General features: G+C 51.4%; 2 protein-coding genes across 3 annotated transcripts in view; both read right to left on the bottom strand.

The window, feature by feature from the left end:
• GNAL (G protein subunit alpha L) overlaps positions 1-13,047 on the bottom strand; it is a 69,531-nt gene that overhangs the window by 3,529 nt on the left and 52,955 nt on the right. For both annotated transcript variants that reach the window (XM_060405261.1, XM_042239290.2), the window contains 6 exons: positions 4,265-4,319; positions 3,409-3,482; positions 2,936-2,994; positions 2,557-2,677; positions 1,713-1,843; positions 469-536 (listed from right to left, as the gene is read on the bottom strand). In XM_060405261.1, the coding sequence (XP_060261244.1) occupies positions 469-536; positions 1,713-1,843; positions 2,557-2,677; positions 2,936-2,994; positions 3,409-3,482; positions 4,265-4,319 (508 nt within the window). The remainder of the gene's footprint in view (positions 1-468; positions 537-1,712; positions 1,844-2,556; positions 2,678-2,935; positions 2,995-3,408; positions 3,483-4,264; positions 4,320-13,047) is intronic.
• CHMP1B (charged multivesicular body protein 1B) lies at positions 8,649-11,603 on the bottom strand. Its single transcript, XM_004023505.5, has one exon. The coding sequence runs from the start codon at positions 11,504-11,506 to the stop codon at positions 10,907-10,909; it is 600 nt and encodes a 199-aa protein (XP_004023554.2). The 5' UTR covers positions 11,507-11,603; the 3' UTR covers positions 8,649-10,906.

Here is a 13,047-nt window from a genome sequence, read left to right as displayed (position 1 = left end):
GGCCGGCCGTCAGCTCCGGGGTGGGGGGCGGGTATAGGGGCTCTCTGTGCCAGGGTTGAGCTCCCCAGAAACCCTTTCTATGCAAATTTGAAATCAGCTCAGAATACAAAGTTTCTTTTCAAAATGAGGACATTTGAACCTGAGTGGGTCTGTTTCTCTGTGACCCCTGAGCCGAGGGGGAGTAAACCACCCCCCCCCACACACACACACCCCGTCCCTTTGGGAAAAGGCGACATGCAGATGGGTGGCTGTCTCGGGGCCGCCCCGGGGCCTGCGCCCTGACCGGCGCTGCTGACAAGCTGTGTGACCCGAGGTCGTGCTGTGTGACCCGAGGTCGTAATCCACCTCTCGGAGGCTAGGCGCGCTCATCACTCCTCACTCTGGGGAGAGGAAAGGAGCCGTGGGAGGCTGAGCGCAGAGCAGCGCGGGCCGAGGCAGCGGGAAGGCAGACAGCGGGGAAGTGCTTACCAGGAACAGGTCCCGGATGAAGAATTTCGCCCTCGTGACTTTGGGGTCTTCTCCCGCGTCTGGCGTCGCTGTGGGAGATGAAAGGAGCTTTGATTTAAGAGCCGTGAGACGAATACAGCTCTACGGAGGGCATGAGAGGTGGAGGGCCTTCGGCCATGCAGCCGAACTCTTCCTTCCTCCTCCCAGGTCATTTTGATTTTAGCAGCGGTTGGCGTCTGCTGCTGGGAGACGACGTCCACTCACATCAGATGAAGTGTCTCACTGGCCAGGGAGTCCGGCCCTCCCGACCATCTGCACCTCCAGTCATCCTCAGGCCTCATCTTGAGACCTTCCCAGGAAACATGCTGACCAGACAGCGTGAGCGGGGCAGGAGGCTGGTTCCCCAGAGAGGTCAGAGCAGGCCCCGCCTGTGAGGTGAACAGCGACCCCACCACACAGCGGGCAGTGTCGGGCCGGGGTGCTGCCTGTGGGCAGCTGCTCTCCGGCCTAGGGAGCCCCTGCCAGGCTGGCTGAAGTTGGTGCAGAGACCTAGACAGGTTTCTTCCCTTCTAACTGAAGTCTCTGGGAAAGCCCCCTTCATTCTGCTTCACCCCCTTTGGGACTAAACCATGCGGACTGGGGGTTATTGTGCTCTAAGCAAACCCCTCCTTGCAGACTCTGGGGGCGGGAAGGGGGGTGGCCTAGGAAACTCAAAACCCAGAAGCAGCCCCTGAAAAGGGGCGTGAATCCTCCAAGGTTTGCCAGACGGGACCTTCTAGGCTGTAGCACTGCCGGCCTCCTGGGACGGTTGGTTGCCTGATGAAGTCACCGTGCTGTGGCCGGAGTCATCGCTGGGGACAGAGGCTTCGACATGGTGTGGTAACGGCAGCGGGTAGCTCAGGACAGAGGCCTGGCTAGGGCCACTCAGACAGTGGCTCCCTCTCAGTCTGTGCGGGTCAGCAGGCAGGTCCACTTGGACCGGCCCACACAAGCCCGGGAGGCAGAGAGTCTCCGTCAACCCTCACTCATACCAAGCTGCCCTCCCTCCGCCTGCCCAGTGTGGACCAAGTCAGACTGAAATTTTCACACATGGGACCCTATGAACACTTGAATACTCTAGTAGCTTAGAGTGAGCAGGGATCAAGAAGACTGATCTAAATTAACTGAATTTCCCAGATTCATCAGAATTGGGAATTACAGTCACAGTGCTGTTAAAAGAGCAATTCTTTCCCATAATTCTGAGACAACTTGTTTCAGAATCTTACCGTCTTCAGGAACAGTATAATTTGCGTACTCTGGGAAATAGTCTTCAATTTTTGATTTCCCCGCTAACACTTTTTCTGCCAGCATATCTTGTTTGTTCAGGAACAAGATGATAGAAATGGTGCGCAACCACCTGGAAGGAGAAGCAAGCACACAGATGCGGGTCTTTGGCAGGAGCAGGGTGAGGTGACCTGCCGCCCTCTGGACGTGGTGAGGGGCTTGGATTTCTCGACAGCCTTGCACCTTGGCCCCCACTCCATCTGCACGCTTGACACTCCCATGAGGATAAACTCTCCACCAGGATAACTCTGCTCCACCAGGTTGTACATTTACTGGCACCAAAACTAAGCTTCATGTAGGGAATAAGTGCACTTGGATTTGTGTGGTGTAATTTACTAGTAAAGGGTTAGAAAAGCAGAAGTTAAAGCTCCAACAACAGAACAGAGAGGTAGGCATCTGGGGCTATTGGTCGAGGAGCTGGCATGTGGGGGGTCTGAGTGGGGACCCATCACTTGGCTGACAAGCCGAGGGAGGGGCTCAGGGGTCATCTGGTAATCAGTGGATGCTTTGGAATGGGTGTTTTCTGAATGTTAAAACCCAAACAAAGCCAATTTTGAACAATATATATGATTTGGAGATATCCAATGTAGAGATCTGGATTTTCCTGACCAATTCCTATTCGTTCCACCCTCATTGAAAATCTCCACATTAGATGGGCTGGAAGGGACGCTGCTTATGGTTTGAGAAGATTTATCATGAGGAAAGACTCCCTCGGAAAACAAAGATGGCCGTGCTGAGCGGTATTAGCTCTAAACCCAGGGCGAGGTCGAGTTCACCACCTCTCACCTGTTGTTCCAGATGCTCTCGAAAAGGTCCAGTGACTCCCGCAGGCGGTTGGTGTTGTTGTCTTCCCGGATGACCATGTTGTAGCTGCTGCAAGCGGCCACATAGATGATAGCAGTGACGTCTGGGTGGGGAAGAGGGGAACCTGGGTGACTCTCAGCAGTGATGCTCCGTGTCTCCAGGGAGAGCTCCCTCGGTGATGGCACTGGTGACCCCGACCCCCAAAGCAGCAGGGACAGTGTGACTCAGGATGCCGGACTCCCGTGTCCAGCGGACCCTTGGTCAAGGCGCTTGATGATGAGCTAATGGGAAGCAGCTAAGACACGGCAGTGAGAGTGGAGGTGGGTTCATTCCCATTTTCTTGAGAGAGCGGAGAACTCACCATTGAAGCATTGGATCCATTTTCTTCTCTCATCCCTCTGGCCTCCGACATCAAACATGCTTGGGAAGAATGGGGTGGGGGGTTAACCAGAGGTGGTGGGTGCTCCTCCTTTGCTGCTCCCCTAGCCGAAGGCTCTCCTTGCATGGTGACACTGTGGACTAGCCCCATGGGGCCTCCCTGGTCTGGCCCAGCTGGGTGTCCACACCCAGTGTTTCTCTCTTCCCGGCCCTTGCCCTGCGGTTAGTCAGTGGCTCTCGGCTCTTGTCCCCCCAGCGCAGCCCTCTGCCTGCGTCCTCCTCTTTTGCACCTGCCCAGGCTGCCAGGCTGGCTCACCCTCTCAGCCATGTGGAACGCAGGTACCTTCCTCCTTGCACTGACCACCTGCACCCCAGGGTGTGCACGGGGGTGTGGCAGTGCCTGCCCGCCCAGGATCACCCACCGTCCAGGCCCAGGGGTCCTGCCCACACACTTACTGGAAGTTGACTTTGTCCACTTGGAATCTGGTCTCGAAAATCCCTGAGGTCAGAACTCTGCACCTGAGGAGGTCCTGAGGGCAGAGAGAGGAGAGCAGACCCAGTGACCCTGTCCTTAGGAGTCATCCTGGGGCAGAGAGGGAAGCAGACCCAGAGACCCTGTCCTTAGGAGGTGGCCCCGGGGCAGCCTCAAGCCGTAAGGTTCTCTCCATCAGAAAAGAAAAGGAAATTAAACACTTGACAAACATTCTCGGTCTCACTCCCCAGAGAAAGTCACAGTTATGTATTGGTCTGGTTTACAGTCTTGATGGCTCAGCTTTCTTTCCTTTAGGAATTTCTTCTAATCTCTCCTGAGCGTCCTCTACTGACAGGTGTCCCTGACAGCCGCCTGGGATCTGGGAAGCTGGGCCCGTCCTGCTGGCTCTTGCTCTGGGTCAGATTCCCGTGGGTGCTCGCTGGTTTCAGACTCTGTCTTCTCCTGTACTTCTAGTCTCTAACATAAAAGATGCTGTATTCCCAAGGGGATGAGAAGGCCGTACAGTTTCACAATCTGACACCTCTGCAGCCAGTCAGGTGTCGGTGTTTCCTTGCTGGTGACCAAATCCATTAGGATGTCAATCAGCCAATGCAGATTCCAGAATTGGGGGGACAGTGGCCCCTCTGAACTGATGAGGAGTCTGAAGACAAACTCCAGGGGCGGGCTCAAGGCTCAGGTAACAGCTCCTGGGTCAGCCTCACAGAGGGATGGATGCTGGGGTGGGTGAGGAGCCCGGACCTCTGGGTGGTGGGAGGCAGGGAGCAGAGACCCTCCAGTCTCTCCAGGTTTGGGCTGTAGTCATGGCCCGACCCCACCTACCTGGTCTGTGGGCGTGTAGTCCACCAGGCTGACGCTGTCGATTCTCTCCAGGAAGCTGGAAAGAAAGCAAGACATGCTCGGAACACCTCCAGGTTGGGAGGCAGGTGCTCATGTTTTGGGGGTGCCCCCTTGAGCCCAGGGGGACCAGGCAACCATGGACCAGCAGGTTCATGCTTTATTCCTCAACACATGTCTCCCCAGCAGGTCAGTGTCCTCACGGTGCTGATGGGGTGCCAGACCCTTCCCTCCCTCCCCTCTTCCCTTGTGCAAGGCTGGGGTCCTTGCAAGGTTGAGCTGGCGGATGGCTGCTGTGTAAGCACATAGCAGGCCAGACCGTCCCAGTAAGACTGGGGTTCAGAGGGAGTCATGTGTGCACAGGCTGAGCCTGCCTGGGGGGTCAGTCTGGTCCCCAAGGTCCGACGCTTCACTGGTGGAGGGGTGGAGAGAGGGCAGGACACGGCATGTGTGGGTCCTCCTACCCCCTTCCACCCCCGTTGACGTCCACCCAGCCTTCTCTTCCTACATAGCACTTAACCACCACCTGACAAGTTCTACACACATTTGTCTATTATCTGTCTCTCCCTCTGAATTCAGGACCCACCACTCTGTCCCGTTGGATGGGTTTCCCCAGCACCTGGCTTGGCCCCTGCGTGTCTGTGGGATGAGGCGAGCAGGTGCTGCAAGGCCCAACCTGGACCTGGGAGGACACGGGGGTCCTAGGGGATACAGGGGGGCCCTGGAGGACACAGAGCTGGTAACCAGTGAGCACGGGACCATGTTCCAGGTGGGAGGAGCAGAGTGTGTGAGGACCAGGAGGGGACTTGCCCGACATTCCTCCTGGACGGCTTGAGTCCACTGCTCTGATCTGGAGTAAAGCCATGGAGTCTTCCCCTCAGCCTATGTGCTCAGGAGCTTCTGCACAGCGATGGGTGGGTGCCTCCCCATGGCCACAGCAGCCTCCCCGGCCAGCACTGCAGGCCCTGGAGCTGCTTCCTGGAGGGAGGGCCTAGAAGGGGACACCTAATAGCTCAGCCTGGTGTGAAAACCATAGTGGGGTTTGGGCCAGTCCTCGCTGGCTTTGTGTCTGGTGCACCAGAGGGCCCTCAAAGTCCACCCCGACCACCTCATGGGGAAGGAACGGGGCAAGAGCCTCATGTCTGTGATGGAGGGGGAGGTGTGTCTGCACAGTGGTGGTGGGGCTCTGGACCCTGGGGGTTCTGGCAGGGGTTGGGGATGAGCTGCCTCCCTCCCTACTGCGGGGCTGTGATAACTTGAGGCGGTCCTCCTCTTAGCAGGGAAATCTAACATGAACATATGACAGATGCTGATCCTCTCTGAAGGGGGTGGAAGGAACTGAAATCAGACCAGGCAGGAAGTCCTTCAGCTCAGAGTTTAGGGGGCACCGCTTTCACACTGGATGCAGACAGAGAGGAGGGGGTGAGTGAGTCTATTAGATGGCAGTGACTGGTACAAGTAGAAACAATGAAATGTGGTCCACAAGAAAGACATGAAGCATTCCTGAAAGATCAGAGACCACCATCCCAAGGAGGACGCTGTAGGAGTACCCTCCTGACCCAGACAAAGGAAAGCTGTCCCTCACGTCCCCACCCTTGAGCCCGGGAGGGGTGTTAGGGTTCTTCCATGCATTCGGGCTAGGATGCTTCAGTCATGTCTGATTCTCTGCAACCCTATGGACTGTAGCCTGCCGGGCTCCTCTGTCCGTGAGATTCTTTAGGCAAGAATAATGGAATGGGTTGCCATGCCCTTCTCCAGAAGATCTTGCAAACCCAGGGTTTGAACCTTCGACTCATGTCTCCTGCATTGGCAGGTGGGCTCTTTGCCACTTCCACCTGATACTTAACCACCTGGGATCTGACAGGCATCAGTGAACATTTCCCAGGCATATTCTGAACTGTCACTGATGCAGGATGGTCCTCTGAGTTCACATTTGTGCCACAGAAGCTGCAAATCCCCCCAGATTGCTGAGAGCCTAAGGAGTAAAAACTATAGCAGTTTCTCCAGGCTTTTCGCCTTAACCTTTGGTTCAACTGGTGTACTACCCACATGGTGTAGAAGGACTTCTTAAAACTCTTCATTGCTGCATGCTGGCATTCTCTATTGGGGAGAGCAGGGGCTCCGGTTGTGGCACACAGGCTCCAGGTACATGGCATTGGTAGTTTTGGCTCATGGGCTCAGTGGTTGCAGCACTTAGTTGCTCCTCAGTATGTAGAATCTTCTGTACCAGGGAATGAACCTATTTCCCCTGCACTGGCAGGCAGATTTTTAACCATTGGACCACCAGGGAAGCCTATAACTAAATTTTTAAGGGTTGACTCCCTAAACACACCACTGCCTGTGATGCGGAAAAATTCACAAGATCTAAGGGTCCCACTTGTAGACGCTTCACTCCCACTAGACACAGAGCTGCAAGACAATAACAAGTTACTACTGTACAGTCACTTTAAGAAATGCAGTTAAAGAGCAATTTACTGTGCTTTCTTTTAACTGCTTCCTACTACAGCTGAGGATAGTTGTGTTTGCAGAGCGTTTTTACTCTGGCCACTGGGATCCCCTTCTGCTGGATTCTGGCACAAGACAGCCATTTACTGCTCTTTTCTCCTCTGTTGGCTGCCCCACCCCAGTATCTCAGAATCGCAGAATTCTTCCGGCTGGGGGGTGGGGGGTGGATTGTAAAACCATGAAACTATTTTGTTAAATGCCTTTGAACAACTGGATCCAAGGAAAAGTACCAAAGACATTTAAATAAAATGTATTTTAAATGATTTGTTTTGTGAAGAATGTAGGTGAGAGCTCGGACAAACAGTAAAGCCTTTTCTCGGTGTGTTATCAAAATTCACTTCAAGATGCTTATTTACCTGATGGAAAAACACTGGAGGAAAGTGTTGCCAGAAGTGACAGCAGCTGCAGCAGGGCTGAGACCCAGGCCACATAAGTGGTCCTCGACCAGAGCTGGGGCTCGGGAGTTGCAGCCAAGTCACAGGTGGGGTGGACAAGTGACCCTTGTGCCCCCACCCAGGTTGTCCCTGCCCCTCACCTGCAGGGCACACCTGCTGACTCACATCCTGCTCCTCTTCAGGGAGTGAAGTTCACGTTGAACCTGCCTCCACGCCCTTTGCGATCCACCCCAGTTCTTCCCTGTTCCCAGTGGTGTCAAACCTTCCACCCCAGTCAAATCCACACGGAGATTTTTCGGCTTTTCAGACCTTTATGTAATCCCCACTTTTTTTTTTCCCCCTTGGCAGCCTCAGATTGAACCCAATCTCTTCTAAGAAGCCAATTCTAGAGAACAGAATTGACAGCCTGGAAACAAACCCACAACATACAGACAACTAATTTATGACAAAGGAGCAAAGAACGTACACTGGAGAAAGGATGGTCTCTTTAAGAACTGGTGTTGGGGAAACTGGATGGCTCCACGGAAAATAATCAAACCAGACTGCTACCTCACACCCTATGTAGAAATCAAACTCAAAATGGATTAAAGACTTGACTGTAAGACCTGAAACCACAGAATTCCCAGGAGAAAGCATAGGCCATGTTCTCCAACACTGGTCTCAGTCATTTATCTTTCTGGATGTCTCCTCAGGCAAGGGAAGCAAAGCAAAAATAAACAAAAGGGATTACATCAACCTAAAAAGATTTTGCACAGCGAAGGAAACCACAGCAAAACAAAAAGACAGCCTACCAGATGGGAGGAGGTATTTGTAAATCATGTGTCTGATAAGGGGTTAATAATCACAATATACAAAGAACTCATAAAGCTCAGGAGCTAAAAACAGTCAGAAAATGACGCTGTCACTGGGAGCTCTGGGCAGGTTTGGGAGCAAGAGAACCCAGGGGATGTCTGAGTTCAAATGGACCCTCAGCCAGGAGCCCATTGAGCTGGGCACCATCCGACGCCCAGGGATGGTAACCCAGACATACCTGTCCTGTTCCAGATGGAACCTACCCATCTGGCTGTAGGAAAACGAACCTGGTAAACCAGGAAGGCTGGTCTCATTCCAACCAGTTGATTAAAAGAAGACAAGAGGCCTGGTCATCAGTGTGTTTGATGTCCACAGGCTTGAAGCTTGTTGCCAGCAGCACCTGAAGTCCTGAGCTCTGGTGCTGCAGGCGTCTTGCTCATGCTCGGTAGGTTGAGGGGGTCTGGCTGACCCCTAGACTATGTTCAGCGAATGGGGTGGTCAGACTGGTGCTTACTTTAGGGGGTGCTTTTCCAAATAAAATATGGCAGGGTGGGCATGCGACACCCCCACCTGAAGGGCACACCCGCACTAAGGCTCCTTTAGGGAGAAGCAGCTTTAGTAAGAAGGGTCTTCAACAGCACACTTCTCATCTGAACTGAAATAAACTGAACAGCTCATAAAGTGAACTTAAAAGTTTATTCTAAATCCATTTGGAAACTGTGCATTTGAAGGCAGAAAAATACAAAGGAGAAATAAGAGGAGAAACTGTACTAGTGGTTGCACAGAAGAGGAACTATTTCCTTGGTTGTGTTTGAGCTGGGCTTAGCCTAGGGCAGTTTCAATAAGGAGGAATCTTCTTGCCTTTTATAAACTATTACAGTAAAGAGGTTAACGACCTGGGCTTCTAGAAACGGGCATGCAAACAGAAATTCAGGTGCTAAAACCGAGTCCAGAAAAATACTATGCTTTCTGAACCAAATCAACCTCTGAATTATTTTTCCTTAAATAGCTTTGTAAACAGCATGTACACTCATGTGCAGTAACATGCAGTTTAAAATGATTTATTTGACAAACTTCTGTGGTTCATATCCCAGCATTTCATCAACTGCAAAAGTGAGGAAATAATTTGTGGGCCTGATATGGTTTTGAAAATATGTAAGTTTTATAAAAATGTACATTCATGTAGTTTGAAATGAAAATATTTTAAGAAAGGCCAAGCATATATAAGCACTATTTAATCTCACAAAATATATTAATTTTGTTGGGAATATCTGCACTATAAAAGGGTCCTAAATGTACCAAAGGATCAACACCAAGGTATTTTTTAAGCTGTAGTAATTTCTGCAGTCTGAGGAGGGTTAGGACTCATGATGTGCTCACATACAGCTGCTTCTGTGCAACATGCAGATGGGAGGAGACACCTAAAAGGACAGGTTCTAGAGAGGATGTGAGACAACTGGCAGGTGTTGCTCATAGAAGACTCTGGAACAACAGAGTCAGACGTAATAACACTTAAATACGAGGGTCAGTTCTCATCTGCACACACCTCTGCATTTTTTCCCCTGCTTAAAGACACACATTCACACAGGAGTACGTTATAGTGGTGAACACTTGGTTCTCTACCTTCCGAAGGGCTTGGAAGAGTCCTCTGAATTATTTCCTGAAATACGGAATTGTCTCATGGAGAAATCTTCCAGTGAAGGGAAGGGGGAATTAAAAATATCCTTAGGTATTTCACTTAGATTAATATGCTTGCTGAGGCAAAAGCAAGTTACTGCTCTCTTTGTTCAAGGATCAGAGAAAGTGGTGGCTACAGGCTCTACGTTTTCACTTTTACTTTGCACACCACCGTTCCAGAAAGACGGAAGGCAGCACAGCTGGGCTCTGGACTTAGAGGGTCTAGTCTGCACTTGTCCTTCCCACAATTCCAGACGCTGCATAAGAATGTCAGGGATTTGAAAGGCTAAACCAAATATCCCAACTTGTATCAGTATTTCCAAGGTTTTAAAGAGTTGTCGCTTTAAGATAAGATAATAAATGTAAATAACTAGAACCTAAAATTTTATTTCTAGTTTTGATTAAAATCTAAACAAAACTCACTCCCACACAGTCCCAGGGCTTCTCAAACCCATCAACAGTTCTTTGGCAACATTAGAGAAATGTGACTGTCACGCTAACTGGTATACTTTAAGATAAATCTAATCAAAGTCTAATGAAACAGGAAAATAATCAGAAATGTGTGAGAGAAATTCACTTGGAAATAACCGTCACACATTAAACCTTGTAAATCTTAAAACCATAAACAAATGATTTTCTCTTATGATATGTGGAAGCAGCATTTTCTTCCAGTTATAGAAAGGCAACTACCACAAGAAATTTTTAGGCCGTGAAAAATAAGAGTATTACACGAGAAGGTACTAAAGTAATTTCAGTATAAGTTATGAGAACAGATTAATAGTCAGCTGTAGACCGCATTTGACGGCAACAAACAAAGGATACACAGGAACGGCGCTGCCCATGAAATAAGTTGCCGAATGAATAGTAGATAGCCCGGCAATCGACCTACGTAATCACCCCTCAACTCCAGATATTACCAACCACACAAAAGTAAAAAGAAAACTGTCAATTTTGATAATTCGGGCAGAAAACTGAATACACGGGAACTAGAATTTTGACTAAATTTTTGAGAAAGATTCATAGAAGTCAAATTAACTAGATACACTTGATCACAAGCCACACGGAACTTTCAAATCCAGTTAAGAGTTAAGAGAAGGCCTGGGAATTCTTCGTGTGTCTGGAGAGCACTGTAAACCCGAAGGGAGAAGCATCTTGAGTAAGAGCAGTTCAGCATTCTGGCCGATTCCGAGGTTCTAGTGTAGAGTATCCGTCTTCGGATGGTCGCTTGTGGCCGGCTCGCCTCTGAGCGGTCCAGCAGTCACACCTGGTCCCGCAGGCGGGCCAACCTCTGGGACAGCTCGTCCTGCTCCGCCGAGGCTACGCTCGTCCCCACGGAGCCGGTTTGGCCCTGCGGCAGCTCCATGTTGAGGTCGAGGCCGGCCTCGTCTGCCATTTCCTGCAGCAGCATGTCCACCTGGCCCTGGGGAGTGGTCAGCGTCGTCGTGCTGCTCATCGTGTCCTCCATCTGCTGCGTCTGAACGTCCAGCGTCTCGAACTGGTGCTCGAACTTGTCCATCAGGGCGGAGATCTTTTCGAGGTTCATGGTCTTCAACGTCGCGTCCATCGACTTAACCACTCCGGCCATCGACTTGGTCACCTTGCCCATCGTCACGGCCGTCTGGACCCTGGCGGCCACCGCGTCCACCCGCGCGCTCATCCTCAAGAAATTCACCGCCTGGTTCTTCTGGCGAATCGCGTTCTCGGCGTGAATCCTCGCAACTTCCATATTGCCCTTCTGAATGGCCTTTTTAATCTTGGCCTTTTCGGCCTTTTCCTCCTTGTCGCATTTTTTGGCACTCCTGCCCAGTTCTTTAGCCGCGAACTTTAAGTTGAACAGGTGTTTCTCCATGTTGGACATGTTTGGACTGCTTCCGAGGGTCGGCGGCCACAGTCGAGGAGGAGGCCGGAGGAAGCAGAAAAACAGAGACCGTTCCCCGCCGCGGCTCCTTTGTTTTGGTCTCACTTCCTGTTTCTGCCGTCCTGGGCGCAGGCGGTGACGTCATCCCTAGGCGCCAGGGCGGGGCCCGCGGCGTAGCGGGTGCGGCCAGGAGACGCACGGCGCGGCTCAAGGGACGCACGACGCCAGGGGCGGGGTTTCCGGACATGGCCCGCTGAGATCAGGAGACTTTCGGGCCAGAGCCTCCAGTTGGAGGACTGCGGCCTCGCCGGCTAAGGCACTCGCCGTCTGTATCTAGTTCTCGCCAGTTGTTAAGCACTGAAGCATTAAGTGCCTGTATGCACACTTTCTTACGCACGGACAGGCTGGAGGCCGGAGGTGTCCAGTTAAAGGCTGAAAACCAGGAAGCTTTCCCAAGGTCAGCAGACTTTCTCCACCTGCTCCTGCAACTTCCACCTTCTCAGGGGAAAGTGGACCGTTAATAATTAAAAGTACAAAACACAGAAAGTTGTGTCACTGACCTGCACCTCATTCTTTGGGGACAATCTGGCTGCAGCCTGAGACATCCTTTTACTGCAGTGGATGAAAATACCTTCCAGTCCATGGACCACTTCATCTATGCCACGGCTGAAGGTCAGCCAGTAGGTGAAGTGCTAATAACGACCATCCAGAAATCATTCTGAAGTTTAGTAATAAAAGACCCATCTTTTGCCGACATGATTCTATTTGATATTTTGTAAATATCCAAGGAACTTCACTCACATTTGACAGGCAAAACTGTTATTTTACACGATGCAGGCAGATGATGGTGAAGTGCTGGGACCCACACCCATTGGCACATATCAAAACTGTCACCATGTATCATACCCTTCAGAAGTGCAGGCTTGGAGGTGGCTGCGGCCGGTGCTGTGGCTTTTTTCTTTTAGGAAGGGTCCTTTGGTATAGCAACCACAACATAAAAAGGCCCAACCTGCCCTAAGGAGCTCAGCTGAAAATGGATTCTTAGAGTAACTGTTTGAGAGAGTTTTAATCCAGAGGCTCACCACCCCTTTGGGCCTCCTGCGATAGTTGGCCATGGTGGTGTTGGCTCATACATTTTCCTAAAACACAGCTCTAGTTATATCACTCTTGCTCCAACGCCTGGGCAGAAACGCATGTGTTGACATGGTCCCCACCCTCTTCTTTCTCTCCACACATAGGCAAGTCAGACTGAGCTTGAAGGCTGAACACCACTGTGTCACTTGTCAGTGTGGATGGGAGGGGCTGGTCACTTGTCAGTGTGGATGAGGAGGGGTGGTCACTTCTCAGTTTGGATGAGTGCCCTCTGTGGACACTGTCCCCGCTGTGTGGGCTTCCACCCCGTACATCTCCTCCTGGTGAGATCCTACGCCCGCCTCACACTGCTCCTCCAGAACCTTCTCCAGGAGCCCCTCCAAGCTGCACTGTCCACTCCACACAGCATACACAGCAGACCTCCTGGCACAGATCTGGGGACCTATAAT

Source organism: Ovis aries, chromosome 23, assembly GCF_016772045.2.
Source record: "Ovis aries strain OAR_USU_Benz2616 breed Rambouillet chromosome 23, ARS-UI_Ramb_v3.0, whole genome shotgun sequence".
Classification (NCBI taxonomy): Eukaryota; Metazoa; Chordata; class Mammalia; order Artiodactyla; family Bovidae; genus Ovis; species Ovis aries.
Note: the sequence above shows the minus strand (reverse complement) of the source record. Positions and strands in the feature narration are given on the sequence as shown.

Bases quoted from the DNA above. Each gene is read 5' to 3' on its own strand.
- CHMP1B (XM_004023505.5), bottom strand. From the start codon at position 11,506: ATGTCCAACATGGAGAAACACCTGTTCAACTTAAAGTTCGCGGCTAAA.